This window comes from Artemia franciscana, chromosome 13 (assembly GCF_032884065.1).
Source record: "Artemia franciscana chromosome 13, ASM3288406v1, whole genome shotgun sequence".
Taxonomy (NCBI): Eukaryota; Metazoa; Arthropoda; class Branchiopoda; order Anostraca; family Artemiidae; genus Artemia; species Artemia franciscana.
The window spans coordinates 34,180,910-34,204,383 of NC_088875.1; the positions used below are offsets into that span (position 1 = coordinate 34,180,910).

Below are 23,474 nucleotides of genomic sequence, written 5' to 3' on the forward strand. Positions count from 1 at the left end.
CGAACACCATCTATTAAATATGCTGTATGCAGCTGAATAATTTCATGTTATACAGTAGGCAGCACATAGCGTCAATTAAGTGATCTATATGTTAAAGGCACGCAGGTTTTCGGGAGGGGGGGATTTTGAATCCTTGTCCTTTTTGTAAAATCTTGGTATTCTTAGGATTTTGCATATACTTTATCCTACAGCTTGTCCTTTTTATTAAAGTATGTTTAAAAGAGGGGAGATGGTGAAGGCTCAGAAAGAACCAAAAATCTCAATATTACTATTTCCCTCACGATTTCCTGTTTGCAGAATTTTTTACTGGAATTGAAAATTCAATTGAAATGGGAAAAATTGAAATTATGGTTAAAACGCTAAATAGACACATCCTTTTTAGCTTCTGTAATGGTTTACAAGCGTTAATTAACAAATTATCTGTTAATTCAATAGAAACCCAGCGTTTTAGTAATTATTATAAATTTGCGATGGATGGGTCCCAAACCGAAAAATTTCTGCTTTAATTGAATGCATTCCAAGTACTGTAATGAACTGTCAACAATAACAACATTTCAGTTTATAATTTCCATGTAGACTAAGCCCCATACCGTCCATGCCACTATCATCACTAGTTCATATTAATTTCAGTATGAACTCTAAAGAGGCACTTTCATGATTAAAGCTTAAAAATTAGTCTTAGTGTATTTAGTACAAAATACAAACATTTCGTTGTTAGCTGCGAAGTACAGAATTTGGTCAAAATTGCTTTGCAATTAGTGATGATGGTTAAGAAATGGGGAACTTAACTAAATTCATCACCAAGTGAAGCTAATTTTTATCTGAGTCCCTTCAATATTGAAATTTACAGGCTACTTTTTATTAGTTACAATTGAACTACACCTTATTTGTCTTTAGTTACGAGTAGTTTTTTTTTGCAACATGTATTTCCACGGATTTACTTTTACAAAAAAAAATAAGGTAAAAAAAAATTCGATGCACTAAACTTAAATTATTAAACTAATTATTTTTATTAAACTGCTAAATTATTAGTGTAATTAAACTTACTAAACATAAAATCATTAAAAAAAATTCGATCCAAAATCAGTGTCCAAAAGCAATATCCGAAAGTGGCAATAGACTTGGGTGAACTTTCTAGGTCGAAAACTGTTTTAAAAAACACAACTGTATTGGCTGGAAAACCACAGGCCTGCCATGTGCGTAAGATAATAAATATTCCAAATCTAAGGTTATACTATTTTCATTGTATTGAGTTAACGACGCTTGGTTACTACTAAGGTCCTTATATCGGCCCTGCAGAGTGTTTTTACAGCCGGGTTCGATCTCTGGGTCTCGTGTTACCAGGCTGAGATCGAACCCACTGCGCCACCAAAGGAGAAAGAGCAGCTCCGCACTTTGGAAGTGCGCAAAAAATTAAAAGGTAGAGAACACGAAAGGGGTTATGGGCCTAACAACCCACCGTCCTGCATGCCTCCCCCATATTTTTCTAAGTACCCATTTATGGCTGGATAGGCTCTGGCTGAGCTTATAGAGTCACGCCACTGACCCCTGTCCAATCCAAAGAACCAGCAATACTAGGAATTGAAACTCTACCCTCACGGAATCTCAAGTTTTGCATGCTAACTATTCGGATAGGACGGCTCGGATAGGACTACATTGCTTTCGTAACGAGCTAGCGCTGTTTAAAATCTTTGCTGTACCTATCTATATAGAATCTTAAATTTAGTACCTATTTTTTAATTTTTCGGATTTGGGCCCTACTTAGACTATGTTGAATCCTTTATTTTGATTATTGTTCATTATCAGTTGAACATATTTCAAAGCCCTCTGGACTGACATAGAAGTAAGAAAATGATACTTTAAGGTTTTATAGTCTCGTGTTTGTGAGACAAACAATTTGGGCTATTAGCCTAGGCCTATCCAATTCTTGGCAATGGTTGCTCTAATGTTAAGTTTACATTTAAACATGTAGCCTATAGATCTGATTTCTAAAATAATCCCAAGCCTTAGAAATAGGTAAGGGTAAATAGGCTAGTTTAGTTGCCTACCTGAAAATTGTGGTCTACAAAGCCTAGGCCTAGTCTCTGCTTAGGCTATAATTAAATGTTGCCCAAATTTGATTTAAAATCTGGCCCTACTATACTATTTCACTGTCACCTGTTCCTTCATATGCATTTAGACTTAGTACAAATAAATCTAGAAAATTCTAAGTAGGCTAGGGTAGGCCCAAATTTTCCAGTTAAATCACTTGGCCAATTAAATAGCTAAGAAATGAACATTAATTTAGAATCAAAATTTCATTTAAATCCAAATATAATATTCTTAGCCAATCAATCATTTGGATTGGGAATAAGCTTCAACCCCATCCTCTTTAAAGTGCAAAAAGCCTATGTACATATAAAGTGAACATATCACTCAGTGCCTTTTTGTAAGCTCTTTATGAATTTAATAATTTGGTAAAATTCTAATAAACTTTTTGTAAGCTCTTTATAAATATAATAATTTGGTAAAATTCTAGTTTAGTGACTTCTTGCTATCTCAGAAAGGGATTAGGTTAGGAAAGTGAAACTTTCAAGGATGGGTCTAAAGACTTAAGTATGACATGGGAAGGTATTTTGAAGTACCTAACTCCTCTCCCTCTAGAGGGTCCTGACCTTTAAAAATATGTGTGTTATACAAATGAAACCTTACAAAATAGATCTTCTGCTTAAATAAAGTGCAACAAAATTGTTTTCAGCTTCACAACTTTGCTTAATCCCAATTTATAAGGTTTTAAAGATATGCAAATACATTTCCTAAATTTTGAAAAAAACAACATTGATCTGGCTCAGAATTCTACTCAAATAACAGGAATTGTATTTTCGGAACTAAAGGCAGAGAAAGAGCAACTGGTAACTGAAAATTAAGGCAAAATGTTGTTTTGTCAAAATTTCAATAGGTATAGACCTGTCATGTAGGCAAATTTCAGGGCCCTCTAGAGGGAGAAGGAGTAGAGGTGGGTACTTTAAAATACCTTCCTGGGATATACTTTAGCCTGTAGACCCATCCCCAAAAGTTTCATTTTCCTAACCTAACCCGTTTCCAAGGTAGCAAGAGGTCACTAAGCTAGAATTTTACCAATAATTCTATTGCATATTGAAATTTTAGCCCTTTTTGAGCTCATAAAAATGACCAAATATTTCTTGTTTTCAAGTATAAAAAATGCTTAAAATATTGGTTTCAAACTTAAAACAAACAACCTAACATTTAAAACAAACAAAATTTATGATAGAATAAATTATTGGGTAAATATATCACAGTTCATACATTTGACTTACCAATAAAATGAATATACCACTCAATGCCTTTTTTATGCTCTTTGTGAATACAATAATCACTCCTTTCACAAACTCAAATTTAAGCACTTTTTGACCTAACCTATCTATAAATAATTTTGGGACTGAGAAAATGTAGTATTATTTTGTCCAAAAACAAGTGATAACTCATACTTTATTTGAAAATTTGAAAAAAGCACTTAAATTTGAATTGGCAATATAAGCTGTTATTATATTTATAAAGAGTATAAAAAAAGGCATCAAGTGGTATGTTCACTTTATTGGTAAATCAATTATATGAACTCTGGTATATTTACCAATTATTGTATTTGTAAAGAGCTTAAGAAAAGGAATTGAGTGGTATGTTCATTTTATTTTTAAGTCAATAATATGAACAAAAAAATTACCCTCTTTTTTCAAATTTAATCAATAATTTGTCAAAACAATAGAGAATTTATTGCACATAGGCTATACAATTGTGATTGGGTAGACTATATTTGCACATTAAGGGATGGGTGAGGATAAAGATTTTTCTGATGTAAATGAATGTTACATTTGAATTCAGGATGAAATTCTGCTTTTCCAAACATATATGTATTACTTAGCTGTCTCTTGAGTGAGTTAGGCCTAATTGAAAAATTGACCAAAAGTATTAAGATTACTGGTAGGCTAGATTACTTACTTTATCTTATTTTCAAATATCATTGTTTATTTTCTGATATCGCTCCCTCCCCTCCTCCCCTAGGTAAATTTTCAGCTTTTAGCATAATTGAGCTAGGATAAGAGAATATGCTATATTATTTAATGCCTTTATTTATGCTATTTCATAGAAAATAGTTCTTTCTAGGCGATAACTCCATTTTGAGTCCTTAACAAATTGCTATGGAGCTTGTTCAGGAATGGTTATTGTTGTTTTCCTAAGTTTTGATAGTAAATTATTATTTTCCTAGGGAAAATAATTAAATGAGTTGTGACAATGTTCTAAATTGCATTAACACCAACACATATTGAGGTGGACTGGCCTCTTTCTGCTGGTATGATTTTCCCTGCTTGCTTCTGACCTCACATTCAATAATTTTACCATGCTTATAGACAGCTTTCAGACCTTATTCATCTAGATTGCAGATGTTCCATGGTCCACTTGTGTTTATCTAGGACTTGCTCTAGGTTGTTAAAGGTGACTCCTACTGTATGATGGTTGAATGCTAGTCTTAGGACTGTATACCCCAAAATTGGAATCTACAAAACATGTGTACACTGCTTATAGTCTAATTCATGAGGAACTTATTCAATGTGATAAGTCTTTTATTGAAATACAAGTATGTAAGAGTTATTGTTGGCTATGAAAAGGATATTATTTGAAAGGTATTGAAAATCACTTCTATAAAATGGAAAAGAAAACTAAAAACTCTCCTCTATATTACAAAAGAAATTAAAAACTGGAAGCTGTACATAAAGAATAAAACAGGCTAAATATTATATAATGAAATATAATATATGATAATATAATATAATATAATGAAATAAATAAAGAAAAATAAATATATATATTATAATGAAATATATACAGGTGCATAACAAGCTGCAAAGTCTCACTAGAAATATCACCAAGAAGTACAAGGAATCAGTGGCAGTTGCAACAAAAACCCATCCCAACAAATTTGGGAGGTATATGTCATTAAGTAAGCCTGGAAGACATTTTGTCACTCAACTTGTACAATATGGAAACCCATAAGAATGGCTAACTTCTGTGTATATAGCTTTTTGCTATATCAGACCCCATTAGGGGGATGAGGGGGGTTGCTTTATGCCTAATTTCAACAGCAGTGATAAATACATTGGGAATAAACCTTTTTGCATTTAACTTGTTTCATTTTCCATCAAATTTTTGCCTAATAAAGCAATTTATAATTTGTCTTATGTTGTGATTCAGTCACATGAATAAACTGTGACAATGTTGAAAAATGGTGAATCTTAAATATTCAAAAAGTATCCAGTTTGTCACACTTGATTATAAAAAACCCATACATGTAGGGTAGATGACAATGAAATATTAATTGTGTCAGATTTTGAATCGCATTGCATGTTTTTATCTTAGTTCATCTTGGAAAAAAGAAAAAAAAAAAACACATTAGAAGTTAATTTAAGGGTTGGGAATGAAGTTTTGAGGGTTACCTTAGACCTTAGATCCTCCTGTGCCTCCAGAGACGCCCAGGGCATCAACAAGAAGCCGCCAGTCATCCCTCATGTGCACTGCAGCAAGGACATCTTCCCATGCTGGTTGAAGGGAAGCATTTATGTTTTGCAGGTCTGTCTGATAGGTGTGCTGCAGTGTATTGTGCGGCCTGCCTCTTCTTCCTTCTGGTTGCCTCTGGAACGTCACTTTTGGGATCCGGGAATTGTCCATACATGCCCCAAGTATTTCCACTGACGTGTCCTAATGACATCCGTCACTATGGGTTGTCCGGTAATCTGTCTCACCTTCTCATTAGAGATTTTTTGTGACCAATGGATGTTTAGTATTCTCCAGAGACATGTATTCCCGAAAGCTAGAATTTGCCTTTCTTGCATGTTATTCAGATGCCAGGTTTCAGAAGCATATAACAGGACAGGGATGACGTTGCTGTTGAATAGACGAAGCTTGAGTTGGAGGGAGAAATTCTGCAACCTCCATATCGGTTTCAGTCTGTTGAATGTGCCAGAGGCCTGCCCAATGCGGCATGATGTATCTTTTTCAGTTGATCCCATATTTAACACTGTGCTCCCAAGGTATTTAAATTCTAGAACCTGCTCAATGTCCTGGTTATTGCATCTCAGGTGTAAAGGTGAATTGGTTACTGCCATGCTTTTTGTTTTATCAGCGTTGATTCTTAGTCCCATAAGTTGGCCTGTCACATACATCTTCTAGAAATTCTTGTAGTATTTGAGGGTAGCAATTACTATATTCTGAAAGAGTTTTAAAAAGTGCATTGAGGGACATCTTTTAGCTTGCAAGTTGATCAAGAAAAGGAAACAATTAACAGAAGGAGTTGAGATAGACACTTGATAACACCTTACTAGGTAATGATTTAGGCTTTGCATTGAATTGTGAAAGTTTTATTCTCCTTAGAGTAATCAACTAATTTCTAAGATGGTAGAAAGCATATCTTCTCAGATTCTAATCTTTCATTCACCAATTTCAAGTGTTCAAGGACATTTCAAAATGTCCTTTTTTTGTTTATTTGGGACAACAGAGCTAAGAGCAAGCACTGGGTTAAGAGAAGTTGACCTCTAAGGTAAATCATGATTCAGAGAAAATAATGTAACCAAGGAGTCATATGTTTCCAAGAGAACAAATCTTACTTCCACCTTTGTATCTTAAAATTGAAGCTTATAAATTAATTTCCAAAGCTTTAAATCAAGAGGGACAGTTACTTAACACAGAAGTTTCCAAAATTTATCACAAACATCTAAAAGCCAGCAACTATGACAACTATGACAGTCTTCAAATACAACAGTGCATCAAAAATACCAAATTTGCTGATCAAATGAACAAATTCAGTCTGCTGCAGACTGTCATTTATTCAAGTACTAGGCTGCAGTTCTGTGGAAATCAGAAGGCAATAAAATATGTAGAGTTAGTGAAAACTATGCATTTAAATGTTGCTGTTATTGGTTGTAACATTAGCATTAAAGTCCACTACCTCCATAACAACTTAAATTGCTTTCCAGTACATCTGGACAGCTGTAGTAAGGAAGCAATATTCAATTAGGATTTTCGAATTATGGAAGATTGATATCAAGGATAATGGGCAGAGTTGCCACTCCAACGAAAACATTGGTACTATTCAAGGTCTCTAAAAAGTATTCACACATCATAAACAGTATATCTCCCAAAAAAATTGTCATGTTTTGCACTACATGCAACATACAGAACACATCTTATTTTAACACCTTAGTTATTCTTTAGCTTATCATATAAACCTAAAATGAACATGATTAAGATTAACATTCAGTCCAGCCTCAACCAAACAAATATTTCCAAATAGAAATGAGGTAACTACTTTCTCAAAGTCCATCAATATTTGATTGACAAATTGGCTTTACTGAAAACAAAACATGATGGATAAATTGATTGGTCCAAAATATTGACTAACATTCCAAATTTTGTTGAGAAAGCCATTAGTAATAATGAAGCAATAATTTTGAAGTCACTTATACTTTCATTTGCAGTTGATACTTAACTGTAAAAAAAAAGGTCCACAAATTTGATTAAAAATAATTCAAAACTTTGGAGTTTTACAACTGTCAAGCCCAAAGCTCCCCTCCTCCTGTGTTTGTCCCTAAGCATATCCAAGCCTCTTTATCTTCTTTCTTTTTTAAAGGGTAGGCTACTATTCTATTTTATGTGTCCTTCTGAAATAAAGACAGTTCTAAAAAGATTATAATTCCTTTACATTCAAAAAATAGCATAAGCTGAGAATTATAAAATATATAGCCCAAATTATATATTTCTCATGTGTTTTTCTATTGCATGGCAAACTGCGGGGAAAATACATAATTTTGGCTATATATATGCACATTAGGGAGTGTTGGGGGTAAGAAACATTGGAAGAACTTTCAAAATGTGTTGACTACAAATTTTCTGCATATTATGAACTTAGAATAGTATTTGTGTTGCATTTCATTTTTATTATCCCTAATTCTATCCTTTTATCAAAAAATTGCTAACTATTGGTTTTTAAAGTCACCTCTGGTTTAAGTAGCCCCAAGGCCCTGACCCTCAATAATGTCTGGAAGTGGTGTTAAATAAGAAATATATAGACAGCAGTTGGTTTAAAATGTACATTTCAAATTCAAGGAGGGGGGATTTGCCATTTTTCAGTGAATATACAGAAAGGATTTTTAAATAAAAATATCCATCAAAACATTTTCCTTCAAAATCTATAGGCCAAGGAATTGAAAGGGGGACAGCCCACTCTCCAATTTACACCATTGAGACCTGAATATTAATGCCTGGCGTTTCTATAATCCAAAACTAACTGATTTTGACAGCTTCTACCATTTTTGTTGTTTGAACATTTCTAACTAGTAGCTGCTCATAATGCCATTAAAACCAGCACATGTTTGCTTGTGACCTTAGATTATATTCAAGCATTAAGTTAGGGAGGGGCTGGGGTAAACAGTTAAGCTAGAAGGGATTAAAAAAAAATCCGAAAAGGAAAAAGTCAAGAAAAACACTTCCTGAATAAAGGATAGTAATAATGTTATCAGATTTATCTGGTTAAAAAATGTTCAAAACATTTTTTAAAACATTAATCAACAAAACACACAGTTACACCTATATAACTACCAGTTTTAAGATCTTTGATTTTATAGTGTCTTCTTATTCTAGAATTTCAGGAAGAGAGTGCCCCCAGTATTTAAATAATGAATTGCTTATATTATAACGTCTTATTATTTTAAAATTATTTCTTGTAATATTTATAACCTATAGTTTTATAACCAAAATAATATTTACCTATTTTTTGGTGTATCTGAATGATTATTCTTCTTACAACTGAAACTGAATATAAGCCTAAATGCTGCCTGTCCTTGACCTGTCCTGTAATGTAATGAATGTCTTTAGCATCACAAGAAAAGAATTGATAAATGAAGACGTTACTATGTTATGTGTTACTTCCTGTTACATAAATGTTTGTCAAAATTTAACCAGAAATTGTTTCTTTTTCATGGGGAAAAAGATAGCTAATGAGGAAGGTGATTTCTTGAGCATTAAATTTTAAAACAGTTACTGCCTTTAACAAAATGTACTGAAAAAGTACTGCTTTTAACAGAAAATTTTCAAAAATGACGACTTTGTCAGAAAGTATTCAGAAAGTACTCCTTTGATAAAAAAGTAATAAAATAGTACTTTGATACTCCCCTTGGCAACCCTGGTAATGGGAAAGCCACATGATTGCCAACAATTCTTAGAGTTTTCAAGGAGACTGTAATTTTACTGACCAGTAAAGGATTCGTGTAAAATTACTTTTTGAATCAAATATAAAACTCTGTTCTTTTTGTATTTTAATTATCTGGCTTTTGGAGTGAATTAAGTACTAATAGTGTGAAAATTACATTATTCAAAACTAAAACAATAAATATTAGCCTATCTAAAAAAAAAACAGATCTGACAGACAGAGATACTGGTTATATTTGAATCCGCAGCCAAAAACTACCCAGATGGATTCGGAAAACGCTTTGAAAACGACAAAACAAACAAACATGGAAAATCATAACCTGCCTGCAGAATTTTTAAGCCTTGGAAGTTGAGAAGAGCCAAAGAGCTTCAAAACCGCCTTTGTTGTCCCCAATTTCAGGAAGTGACTGAGAAATCAGTTAAGGGATAGTAGGATGACTAGCTAGCCATGTTTTGACCTGTTAAGCTTTTATAATATTCTATTTTCTGGGGGGAAGGGGGACAGAGAATTGGATAACAAAAAAAGAAGAAGACCTCCAGCTTTAAGATGATTTACGTTTTGGGCTTTTGGGCTTCCACCAGCCCTTTAAGTCTCAAGCTTGTATAGGTTTTGTTTAATTTCTTGTATTTTGCAGATGATATTCAAATTTTGTCTTTTTTAAAGTTGTGCTCTCCTTTCAAGCATAACCCCATCTCACCTTTTCTGGAAATGAATTCTAAGCCTGATCATTTTTTTTATTCCTTTATTTGTGGTGCCAGGTACTTAAAAGGTATCTGATTTGCCACTATTCTTTTACTTTGTTCCAAAACATTAAGGTTTTAAATATCTGTCGAACCTTCTTTTGAATGAGTCAACAGAGGGATTTGTAGGAATAATATCCCCAAGAAGATTGAATCAAATAGAAGTGTAACACCAGAAGAAGCTGTTCCATGAGTATTCAATTCTTGATGGGTCCTGCTTTAGAAAATAGGACAAAGCTACTCGCCTTTGTGTCTGCCTTGTTGGCTTGACAAAGGGAGAGGGAGGGTCACAGTGCAAGATGGCACGTCTGAGGGAGGTGAATTCATGTAGTTGTAGAAAACTCCCCAAGAAGATTGAATCAAATAGAAGTGTAACACCAGAAGAAGCTGTTCCATGAGTATTCAGTTCTTGATGGGTCCTGCTTTAGAAAATAGGACAAAGCTACTCGCCCTTGTGTCTGCCTTGTTGGCTTGACAAAGGGAGAGGGAGGGTCACAATGCAAGATGGCACGTCTGAGGGAGGTGAATTCATGTAGTTGTAGAAAACTTACAGCCATCAACACTACATTAAACCTTTCATTTAGAGGCTGGAGAGTTTTAAGTTTTAAGAGAGTTTTAATTATAGTCTAGAAGTTTTAAGCTCCTATCTACAAAAATGTGGAATTTCGCATTTTTTGCGAAAACAATTTCAATTAAAAATGTCGTTTCCCCGATTCGACCATCTGGGGGGGGGGAGTGGGGGGACGATTAAATCGGAAAAATTAGAAAAAAGGAGGTATTTTTAACTTACGAATGGATGATCAGATCTTAATGAAATTTGATGTTTGGAAGGATATCGTGTCTCAGAGCTCTTATTTTAAATTCCGACCGGATCCGGTGACATTGGGGGGAGTTGGGTGGGGAAACCTAAAATCTTGAAAAACGCTTAGAGTGGAGGGATCGGGATGAAACTTGGTGGGAAAAATGAGCACAAGTCCTAGATACGGGATTGACATAACTGGAACGGGTCCACTGTCTTTGAGGGAGTTGGGGGGGGGGGGGAGGTTTAATTCTGAAAAATTAGAAAAATGAGGTATTTTTAACTTATGAAGGAGTGATCAGATCTTATTGAAATTTGATGTTTCGAAGGATATCATGTCTCAGATCTCGTATTTTAAATCCCGACCGGATCCAGTCACATTGGGGGAGTTGGGGGGGAACTTAAAATCTTGGAAAACACTTACAGCAGAGGGATCAAGATGAAACTTGGTGGGAAAAATAATCACAAGTCCTAGATACATGATTGACATAACCGAATCGGATCCAGTCTCTTTGGGAAAGTTGGGAGGAGGGTTAATTCTGAAAAATTAGAAAAAATGAGACATTTTTAACTTACGAAGGAGTGATTGGATCTTAATGAAATTTGATTTTTGGAAGGATTTTGTGTCCCAGAGCTCCTGTTTTAAATTCCGACCGGATCTGGTGCCATTGGGGGGAGTTGGGGGGGGGGACCTAAAATCTTGGAAAACGCTTAGAGTGGAGGAATCGGGATGAAACTTGGTGGCAAAAATAATCAAAAGTCTTAGATACGTGACTGACATAACCGGAACGGATCTGCTCTCTTTGGTGGAGTTGGAGGGGGGGGGGGAGAATAATTTGGAAAAATTGTTTTTTTCCCAGGGGTGATCGTTATCGACTCAGTGGTCCTAGAATGTCGTGAGAGGGCTCGTTCTAACGGAAATTAAAAGTTCTAGTGTCCTTTTTAAGTGACCAAAAAATTGGAGGGCACCTAGGCCCCCTCCCACGCTCATTTTTTCCCAAAGTCACCACATTAAAATTCTTAGATAGCCATTTTATTCACCATAGTCAAAAGACCTAAAAATTATGTCTTTGGGGACGACTTACTCCCCCACAGTCCCTTTGGAGGTACTGGAAGTTACAAACTTTGACCTGTGTTTACATATAGTAATGGTTATTGGGAAGTGTATGGACGTTTTCAGAGGGATTTTTTCGGTTTGGGGGGGGGGGGAACTTGAGGGTGGGTTGCGTGGGAGGATCTTTTCGTGGAGGGATTTTTCATGGGGGAAGGGAATTTCAATGAAGGAGGCGCAGTATTTTCTAGTAATTTCAACTATTTATTCTACGGCCTTTGTGATTCAGGGGTCATTCTTAAGGAATTGGGACAAAATTTAAACTTTAGTGTAAAAACCAAGGTATTGACGAGGGGGTGAACCCCCTCATATACGCAATAAAAACATACGAATATAGAAGTTCGTTACATAAGTTAATTCGTAAGTTACGTATATTTGTTACTAATGAAAACGTTCGTAAAAAATTAAAAGTTCTAGTTGCCTTTTTAAGTAATCAAAAAATTGGAAAGCAACTAGGCCTCCTCCCTCGCTCCTTTTTTTCTAAAAATCTTTCGATTAAAACTATGAGAAAGCCAATTAGCCGAAAAAAAATTTATATGCAAATTTCGTTTAAATTATTTATGTGCGGAGAGCCAATATCAAAACATGCATTAACTCAAAAACGTCCAGAAATTAAATAAAAAAAACAAGTTTTTTTTAACTGAAAGTAAGGAGCGACATTAAAACTTAAAACGAACAGAAATTACCCCGTATATGAAAGGGGCTTTTCCTTCTCAACGCCCCACTCTTTACGCTAAAGTTTTTCACTGTTTTAAAAAGTTAAGTTAAGAGAAAGAATCAAACTTTAGCGTAAAGAGCGGTGCGTTCAGGAGGAAAAGACCCTTTCATATACGGAGTAATTTCTGTTCGTTTTAAGTTTTAATGCTGCTCCTTACTTTTAGTTGAAAAAAAACTCGTTTTTTTTATTTATTTGGATAATATGAATCTCCTTTGTTTTCAATGCATTGAAATTGATTATCCATGTATCAGACCACTACTCTATTTAAAGAAGATTCATCTGTTGGAAAAGTGAGGTTTGTGTTGGGACTTTGAGTTTTGGGATGAGTGAGTCTGCTGTGGTATTGTTGGCAAAGTGATGCAAAGGGCTAGTGAGGTTGTCTACCATGTCATTTATGTAGATGAGGAAGATCTTAGGTCTCAAGACGCTACCCTGGGGAACCCCTGTTTTCACTGAATATTTGCAAGAAATAAACCCATCAAGGAGAACCTGCAGTGAACAATCAGAAAGAAAGCTCACAATAACTTTTAACAGACATTCACAAACACTGCATGCATTGAGTTTCCTTAGGAGGTCTTGGTTCCATACTCCGTCGAAAGCTTTGGTAATGTTGAATGAAAATAGTCTAATTTTGTACTCTACTTGCTGACAAGTTACTCTACTTGCCTGAAGTTTGATCCGTTCCTGATGTTGGACCAGTAGGCAGTCTAATCTTGAGCGCTTCTTAGGGGATGGAATCCCTAAAGGCAATTGTCTAGAAGGTCATTTGATTCCAGGAACCATTTAAATGTTTTATTGATGATGCTCTGATAGACTTTTTCAATGAAGGAAAGGAGGTTAGTAGGCTTATTGGAGCTTAGGCTCATTGGATCACTATCTGGCTTTAGGGTAGGTATAAAATGGGTGGACTTTCTTGTTTGTGAGAATGTTCTGGAGACAAAGCGTAACCAGAAAAGCAATGACTAGTGTCCAGCTATCTCAGCCATGTAGAATTTGATGACAGCATTTGGTATGTGGTCAGGACCTGTGGCTTTGGTCACATCAAGATGCTGCAAAATACAACGGATATTAGGAGCAAAACCACACAAACTAGGACAGTATTGGTTTGGTCAGAGAAGTTTGACACTTCTCTACCATCGTCATCCTGATTTGAGAATTTGGCAAAAGCCCTAGGAAGAGCTTCAGCAGTTGGATCTTGTAGCACAGTCCCTTTAGTCTGTAGAGAAGGAATTGAAGTCCCCTTGGACAATAGTAAATGGTGGCGAATTTCTCCTTATACTGAAACTTCGACTGCCAGATTGCATGAACTGCACCTTTGTGCATGTTGATGAATACAATTTTGTCCTTTTCTCTCTTTGAAAGTAGCTATTGCCTATTGCCTTTTGTTTTGCTCAGATAGCCTTCTTATAATGAACGTTGAACCAAAGTTTGTCCTTACTAGACACCTAGATCTGCTTTGAGGGGAAATGTTTTTCAACAGAGTCAGGTGTGGGCTGCTGGTACTTCTCTGTAGCTTTCTCTGGACCTTCAAGGAGGAAGGCTCTCCACTGCTGAGAACAAAGAATTTTTCTCAAACTGTCATAATCGCCTCTTTTGTATTGTCAGATTTTTCACTCGTGCTTTTTTGGTGGTGGAATACAAAGGTTTCTGGCAATGCCGGCAACGTGGTCACTTGTGAAAGCATGAGTGTCGACCCCAAAGGAGTCAGGGTAATCTAAAGGAAGAGATCAAGACGAGATGATCTGTTATGTCCGTGATACGTGTCAAAATTGACAAGTTGTTCTCCTCTGTATAAGAGAGATAGATCATACAAGTTTGGCCTTCCTTATCAGTATTTTTGCTGTGAAGCCTCATGCTATCATGGACGTAGAAGTCTCAATGGAGGATAATGGCAGACTTAGGGTACTGTCCCCAAATGTATATGAGGGAGGCTTCAAGGTTGCTGGTAATCTGGAGAGTTTGGGGGTGCTAGACAGTACCAACAATCATGGACTTATTTGGGAGGGTCACCTAAACTCACAGAACTTCTTCGCCTGCTGAATCTTGTATGTTTAAACATGAATATTGTATATGACTCTGTAGATAAGCAGCAACACCACCTCCTCCATATTTAGCGCCATCCCTATGTCTCACAGTCTTGCATGGGAAGCTTGTATCCCTGTATAGACAACCTCACTGCTCTCTATGAATGGTTGAGATTGATCTCATTGATGCATATAATAGATGGTTTGACCAAGTTCACTAAATACATAACCTTGTCAAACTTAGATCTTAGAGACAACACACTTAGAGGACCATATACATTGAAATGTGCTGCTGTAAGTAGGTCTGTTTGGATGGCTAGAATCATAACCAGGTAAAAGAAGCTTTGCCAGGTGATTAGCCCAACAAGACCAATACATTCATTCCCATGCATCATTATATGGGGAACAGTGCCACCTGCTGACGGACCTCATTACTGTATCTTCAACATGGAGGTGGTACCCCATAATGGGCTAAGATTCGGCACAAGTATCTCCCACCGTTATTTGCTTATGTAAGAGCATTATGGAGGGGGTCGGATTTACAACACAACAATACTAATGCTAATAACTCATGCTATGCTGCATTTTCATCCCTATCTCTGAGTGAAATCCTGTTTACAAAGTCTCAGCAGCACTGGGATGGACCCCTCCTGTGTTTGCCAAACCAAAGCTTGGACTATGAAGCATTGTGCTGTGACCTTGAGGATTGATGTCCATCGAGGGAAAGTTTGCGCGGTCTAGTTAACAATGCAGTAATGAACTGGAAATTGTAATTAAAGATACAACAACAGTGTAAAAGTGAACATGGAAGCCAAAAGGCTTTTGCGCTTGGAAATAGATTTTTTGGGGCAGGGTGAAAGAATTTTCAAATTATTAGAAATAAATACCTTGTATGAGAACTGCAGCAAATTGCATAGCAATCACGAGACTTCTGAGAACCGTTCTCCCTTTGTATCCCGTTGTCAACTTTAGCTGTGGAAAATTTGAAATAATCAGCTTTTCATGAGACACTGTTTTGGGTTGCATTACTCTTTTGTTTAAAATTCATTCATTTTGGGATACCTTGTTAAAATCAGAATTACGCAAGAATCCCTAATATGTAAGACCAGAGAACCCCACACTAGGTCTTAGCCACCATCCCCCAACCCTGCCAACTTTAGTAGGAACTTTGGATTTCAAAATCACGATTATGTAAGGACTAATGATTTGTGTAAGAATGAAAAACAGAAAAAAGTGTTATTTTGGACCACTTTTGTATTTGTAATTTAGATCCTTATCAAAATAGCCTACAGTCAGCACAGTGCAGCACAGAGAACCTTAACATTATTCATTAAAATCTGCTATTTAATAGGTTGTAGCTAATGTGCTTGACGTTGCCATATTATTGTATGGTTGGGGGTTTGTTGCTAGAAAAATATTTGAATAGATTTATGTCTGTTTTTCTTAAATCTGGCACATTTTTACACCAGTTATCAGACAACAGTTTTTCTGATATTCCATATGTTCTAGAAACATATGTTGTTCATTCTGGAAACTACACTACTTAAAAACATTCCAAAGGCCTTTGTTGTTTTTTTTCTCATTTCAATTTTCTTTTGCTGCTATGACCTTTCAAAGTTCTGCAACGCACTTACTAAAAATATTTCCTAAGTAAGGTTTTCCTCATCACGAAAATTTTTTTCAAAAAATTCTTGTGTGGTGATTTTTTCTCTTTTCAGCTAAATCATTTAAAGTTTTCTTCAAAGCTGACTTGAAAGGTTTGCACAATAATGTGTGCTACAGGTAAATGCTATAACCATAAACTTAAAAAAGTATAACATGAGATTCAATAGTAAAAAAGTTGCCAAAACTATCTAAAAGTCTTAAGTGTTTTCTAATTTGAATAAACTTTAAAAAAGGAAAAATCAACGCAAAGTATCATCCTTATCAAAATTTAATATAATCTGGCAGAGCCTGTTTAAAAATTAGTATATATCCTTGGAATTTTAGGTTGTGTATGAATCTTTGCCTTAAGAGCCATTTTCCAAATGTGAAATTGAGCATATAATTCATTTTTCTGTTTTCCAGCAGACTAAGAAATGGGAAATAAAACAAGCTGTTGTGTAAGTGGATCTCCTCAAGTAACAAGAAAAAATTCTGTAAGAGTCAACAACCACCAACCAATACCCAAAAAAGAAGAAAGTATATCCAATCTTCAGCACATTAGTGAAAGGGAGCCAGATGATTGGACAAGTGACCCTTCCCTACACCCCACAGCTGGACCCCTCTTCATGGAACGCTCAAAAGCAGCTATACAAGGCTAGTGGCTATAGTTTATTTTTTATCTTAAGTAGCCCACCATTTGAATTTTGTAACATGCCTAACCATCCCTAAACAATAGGCCAAAAGGTTTGTCTAAAGGCTAACTTTTATTTATCATTTTAGGTATATGTGTTGAAAACCTTCTAATATCCTTTACCTAGGCTGGATTTTAAGCTTTGAGACCTCTAGACCCAAGCGTTTTTGCCGCTCCATTTTTACAAGATTTTCGGAGAAATCCCCAAAACTTCGGGAATATTGAAAACCGCAAGGTCTAGTGGGCCTATTGGTAAATCCTTGTCTGGTGTCACTGCAATTTAATTCCTTTTAGTAAAACACCAAATGCTTTTACCGTTAGAGACACGAGTGCATAACCCCTACTCCCTGAAGACGACCGCGGTCTAACAACCAATCCTTAACCCAATTCTCACTTGTCTTTGAATTCTGTTCTGCCAATTATTATAATAAGAAAAAAAGGTAAACTAATTTTGCAGAACTTTGTAGCCACTTCAGTAAGAGAATGGTAATTCTAAGTAAGAGAATTGGTTATTTAAGTAAGAGAATTATACTTTTACCGTTTTGTAAACAGGCAGTAGCCATACTCTTGTTTGTAGTGAAGATACCATTCATTAGAAATGCATAACCCCAACTCTTTTGGAAAGAATTGAGGGGAAAAAACTTTCGGAAAGTTTTTATTATTTAGTTTTTGTTCGTTTTTTTGATTGCAAAAATTTACTAGTTTTTAAAAACTCCTTATTTTAAAATAAGATATTTTTTTTCAACATGAAACTTTCATAAAAGTATCAAAACTAGTATCAAAGTACCAAAGTATCAAAGTAAAAAAAGGATCAAAGTTAACAAGGTATCAAAGTAAACAAAGAATCAAAGTTATAATAAGCGACTTGCACCAACAGGCCTTGCACCGTGAATCGAAATTACTGCTTCTTTTGGGGAAAGAAGGTTGGCAGGGAGGGAGGTCGCCATCGGATCACTTTTTACCCTTAAAACGTGAACTAGAACTTTCAATTTCCTATCATTTGAGTCCCTTCCAAAGTTTATGCTACCACATCTTCCACCTTATATGCCCCCGTGACATCAGTTATGTTGACAACGGGGTTTTTCTTATCTTATCGTTGGACTATTTTAAACAAACTTGTTATCTCAAAATTTTCATTTGATGCATTTGGGGAAAAGAGGGCATATGTGTCAGGGGGGGGGTAGATGCCCTGCGTTAGCTTTCGACTCATAAAAAGGTAACTAGAACTTGAAATTTCCAATCAAAGGAGCCTTCGAACTTTATACGATCAACCTTTACATAAAAACCTCATACGCCTCCGGGGCATAACTTAAAACACTTGCCCACGGGATATGGGGGTTGTGTCGACCTTGGAGTTTTTGTTATCTGATGTTTGAACTATTTAAAAAAAATGTCTATCTCAAAATTGGTGTTGGGTGGATTTGGGGAAAAACGGCTAGGGGGATTAGTTGCGCGCTCGGATCTCTTTTGTATCTTAAAAAGTGAACTAGAACATTCATTTTATAATCAAATGGGCCAACTTCGAAGTTTATACGACCACCCCTTACATAAAAACCTTATACACCTCTGGGGCATAACTTAAAGCACTTGCCCCGGGCTCTGGGAGGTTGTGACTCTGCAGTTTTTGTTATCTGATGCTTGAACTATTTTTAAAAATGACTATCTCAAAATTTTTATCGGTTGGGTTTGGAAAAAAAGGGATAGGAGGTTGGGGGTAGTTGTTCTCGGATCTCTTTTGACTCTTAAAAAGTAAGCTAGAACTTTCAATTTCCAATCAAATGAGGCCTCTTTGAAGTTTATACTAGCATCCCTTCCATAAGAACCATATTTGCCCCCAGATCATAACTGACAATGCCTGCCCCCGGGCCATGGGGGATTGTGTCGACACCGGAGTTTTTCTTATCTGATCTTCGAACTATTTTAGCAAAATGGCTACCTTAAAATTTTTATCGGTTGGGTTTGGGGAAAAAGGGATAGGAGGTTGGGGCTAGTTGTTCTCGGATCTCTTTTGACTCTTAAAAAATGAACTAGAACTTTCAATTTCCAATCAAGTGAGGCCTCTTTGGAGTTTATACTAGCATCCCTTCCATAAGAACCATATTTGCCCCCAGATCATAACTGACAATGCCTGTCTCCGGGCCATGGGGGATTGTGTCGACACTGGAGTTTTTCTTATCTGATCTTTGAATATTTTAGCAAAATGGCTGCCTCAAAATTTTTATCGGATCGGTTTGGGGAAAAAAGGACGCGGAAGGTCTAGTTGCCCTCGGATCTCTTTTGACTCTTAAAAAGTACACTAGAACTTTCAGTTTCCAATCAAATGAGCTCTCTGAAGTTTTTACGAGAATCTCTTTCATAAGAACCAAATATGCCCTATGGATATAATTTACAACGCCTGCCCCCAGGCCCAGGGGGTTGTGTTGACACCGGAGTTTTTGTTACCTGATCCTTGAACTATTTTTAACAAAAAAATCTGATCTAAAATTTTTTATCAGATGCATTTGGGGGAAAAGTGGCGTTTGGGGGGGGGGCTAGTTGCCCTCCAATCTCTTTTGAATCTTAAAAATTGAACTAGAACTTTCAATTTCCAGTCAAATGAGCCCTCTCTAAAGTATATTTGAGCATTCCTTCAATAGAAACCATATATACCCAGGGGTTAAGTCGACACCGGAGTTTTGTTATCTGACATTTGAAACATTTTTTAACAAAATGGCTATCTCAAAATTTTATTGGATGCGTTTTGGAAAAAGGGGTGAGGGGAGGCTAGTTGCTCTCGGAACTCTTTTGACTCTCAAAATGTGAACTAGAACTTTCAATTTCCAATTAAATAAGCCCTCTCTGAAATTTATACATGCATCTCTTTCCTAAGAACCATATACGCCCCAAGGACATAACTTACAACACCTGCCCCCCAGGCCCAGGGGAGCTATGTAGACACCGGAGTTTTTGTTATCTAATTTTTTAAATATAAAAAAAATGGCTATCGTAGATGGTCTTCGAAGACCATACTGCCTTTCCATAACAAAAATATAACAGTTCAAAATAGGGATGAAACCTTTTAATTGACAGTGAAACAAATATATTTTTTTTAACCGGATATCTTGGACACATATACAGCGTCCATCATCAGAGTTTTACTGCTGACGATAAACACTGTATATATGTTCGAAATATCCAGTTAAAATTTTTTATATTTGTTTCACTGTCAATTAAAAGGTTTCATCCCTATTTTGAACTGTTATATTTTCAAAATGGCTATCTCAAAGTTTGTATCTAATGGGTTGGGAAAAAAAGGGCAGGGGCGTGCTAGTTGCCCTCTGATCTCTTTTGGCTCTTAAAAAGTGAACTAGAGCTTTCAACTTCCAATCAAATGAACCCTCTCTGAAGCTTATACGAGCATCCTTCCACAAGAACCATATATGCCCCCAGGGTACAATTCACAACGCTTGTCCCTGGGCCCTGGGGGGGTTGTGTTGACACCGGAGTTTTTGTTATGTGATCTTTGAACTTTTCTTTTAACAAAATTGCTATTTGAAAATTTTTATCGGATGTATTTGGGAAAAAAGGCGTAAGGGGGGGGCTAGCTGCCCTCCAATAATTTTAACCCTTAAAAAGGGCACTAGAACTTTCAATTTCCAATGAAATGCCCCCCTTCGAAGTTTATGCAACGACCGCTTCCGTATGAAGTGGAAAAAAATAAATAATAAAACATTGGAGCCGTATGGCCTTTGCTATAGGCAACGCTATGGCACTGCCTCTGATTCGAAAAACTAACAATTTTATGCTTCAAAAGATGATCTCTAAGGGCTAATTGATCTCTAAGGCTTCAAGAGATGATCAAAAGGGCTAATTGATGTCTAAGCTTCTGTTTTCCAAACATCTGCCGGAAACGATTGTCTTATATTGACCAACTTTGGTGCGAAGTTAGAGATATCGTGGTGATCATATCACTGACCCTACATCTATAAGGGATTAATAGATTCATTTTATTTTGGGGGGATTCGAGAAGGAATTAAAATGACGATCCCTAATTGTCGTTATCAGGACATTCAACAGGATCAAATGAACTTAATGGAGAATAGGAGTAAATTTCTTTTTTTTAGGGGGGGGGATGATCCCTAAATTTTGGTAATAAAAGTGTCTAGTAAAGTGCTTTGTGAGACAAATGAAACCAAATTATTTCTTACATACCCGAACTTATTTTATTCCATATTTTCTTGAATTTTAATTTGCTTTCAAATGAAGCCACTGACTACCTTCGACCTAGATTTTTTTTTAATATTAGATAAGTCTTTTTGCGCGTTTATCTTTTTGTTAGTATTTTGAGCAAAATTAACTTTTCTAGGTGGACTTGAACGTCGAAGGAGTCAGAGTCACGTAAGTCGTTTTTTTTCTTACTTTATTGTTGAAGCGTTAACAATTACCAACATAAACAACTGAAATACCTAAGAAATATGTAAAAATGATTTTAAAAAAGTTAAATGCTCTAGAAAAATAAAAGCGATTTGTCTTTACCTTGTTTCATTAAATATTTTTTAAGTAGAATGGAATTTAAAATCCCATTTTAACAGAATCTGAGGTCCCTTTTTAATTGCATTTGCGATGTCTCCGAGTGTTAGTGGATGGGACTTTGTCCCTTCTTCCACCTCATTTAAATAAGGTTAAAGTAAATAATTATCTACACTAGACGTAATTATCCTAGGAAGATTCACCCTAAGAACGGCTAGAGAAGTTAGAAACTTGGCGGAAAATACACTTATTATACGAACTGCGTTGCCGATCACCAGAAAATCTCCTGATACTCCTTGAAGGTCAGACTAGGGTTCGGCGAAGTTTCTGTTTTTGGCAAAAATAGAAACAGTAAAACAATGTTCCGTTGTTTTTTCCTGACTCTCTGTAGCCAGAATTTATTGCTTACAAAAAGATGCTTGCTTATCAATTATCTTTACTATGGCAAATAAGATTAAAATGATTAAAATCATTTATAGACGAAAGAATTCAAGCATGCAAAGAATTTCCGAGGTATTTGCCGAAAGTTTGCTTGGGGGAAGAAAAAGCAATTCCAAAAAATACAGCATAAAATTAAAAAAGTAAATAGACCAAGTAATTTAAGAATTTGAAAGGACAATAGTTGAAAAGTAATTAAGGTAATTATTCTTGTTGCTAAATAATTAAAACTGGAAACACTGGCTTTAATATTGGATTAATTTTCACAATGGCAAATCTCATCTTCAGAACACTTGAAGACAAGACTACTCCCTACATGGTAAGTGTCCCAATGCAATAAAAGTCGCGAGAATGCGATATGATGCTATTCTTAAGTAAAACACGGAAAGTGAAGAAAAACGGGTCTAAAAAAAAAAAAACAGAAACGACAAAAACGGAACAGAAATAAAACAGTAATAAAAAAACAGCTACCTGTTTTTTGTGTTTTCGGTTTTCTCCAAAATCATAGAACAGAAAACGGCTAAAAAAACAGAAACGACAAGAAAAAAACGGGACAGAAATAAAAACGGGGAAAAAAGATAGCTACCTGTTTTTTTCGTGTTCTGTTTTCTCCAAAATAACAGAACAGAAAACGGTGAAAAAAACAACAAACAGAAGCGGCAAAAACGGTAAGAAAAAACGGAATAGAAACAAAAACGGTAATAAAAAAACAACGGCCTGTTTTTGTGTTTCCTGTTTTCTTCAAAATAACAGAACAGAAAACGGTGAAAAAAACAGAAACAGCAAAAACCGTAAGAAAAAAACGGAACAGAAAAAAAACGGTAATAAAAAAACAGGTAGGCTACTTGTTTTTTTGTTTCCTGATTTCTCCAATTTAACAGAACAGAAAACGGCGAACAAAAAAAAAAAAAACAAAAAAAAAAACAGAAATGGCATAAGTGGTAAGAAAAAAAAAACGGAACAGAAAAAACGTTAATAAAAAAACAGGGACTTGTTTTTTGTGTTTCCTGATTTCTCCAATATAACAGAACAGAAAACGGTGAAAAAAACAGAAACGGCAAAAGTGGTAAGAAAAAAAAAACGGAATAGAAACAAAAACGGTAATAAAAAACCAACGGCCTGTTTTTGTGTTTCCTGTTTTCTTCAAAATAACAGAACAGAAAACGGTGAAAAAAACAGAAACAGCAAAAACGGTAAGAAAAAAACGGAATAGAAAAAAAAACGGTAATAAAAAAACAGGTAGGCTACTTGTTTTTTGTGTTTCCTGATTTCTCCAATTTAACAGAACAGAAAACGGCGAAAAAAAAAAAAAAAAAAAAAAAAAAAAAACAGAAATGGCATAAGTGGTAAGAAAAAAAACGGAACAGAAAAAAATGGTAATAAAAAAACAGGTACTTGTTTTTTGTGTTTCCTGATTTCTCCAGTACAACAGAACAGAAAACGGTGAAAAAAACAGAAACGGCAAAAGTGGTAAGAAAAAAAAAACGGAACAGAAGCAAAAACGGTAATAAAAAAAACAGCTACCTGTTTTTTCTGTTTTTTTC

At 35.6% G+C, this 23,474-nt stretch overlaps 1 protein-coding gene across 2 annotated transcripts in view; it reads left to right on the forward strand.

The window, feature by feature from the left end:
* Positions 1–1,702: 1,702 nt before the first annotated feature.
* Positions 1,703–23,474, forward strand: part of LOC136034850 (cyclin-Y-like protein 1) — a 36,495-nt gene continuing 14,723 nt past the window's right edge. Inside the window, exons 1-3 of one of the 2 annotated variants that reach the window (XM_065716316.1) lie at positions 1,703–1,843; positions 16,716–16,946; positions 21,329–21,360. In XM_065716316.1, the coding sequence (XP_065572388.1) occupies positions 16,727–16,946; positions 21,329–21,360 (252 nt within the window). In that variant the 5' untranslated portion in view covers positions 1,703–1,843; positions 16,716–16,726. The remainder of the gene's footprint in view (positions 1,844–16,715; positions 16,947–21,328; positions 21,361–23,474) is intronic. The other variant, XM_065716317.1, reaches the window with a different exon arrangement.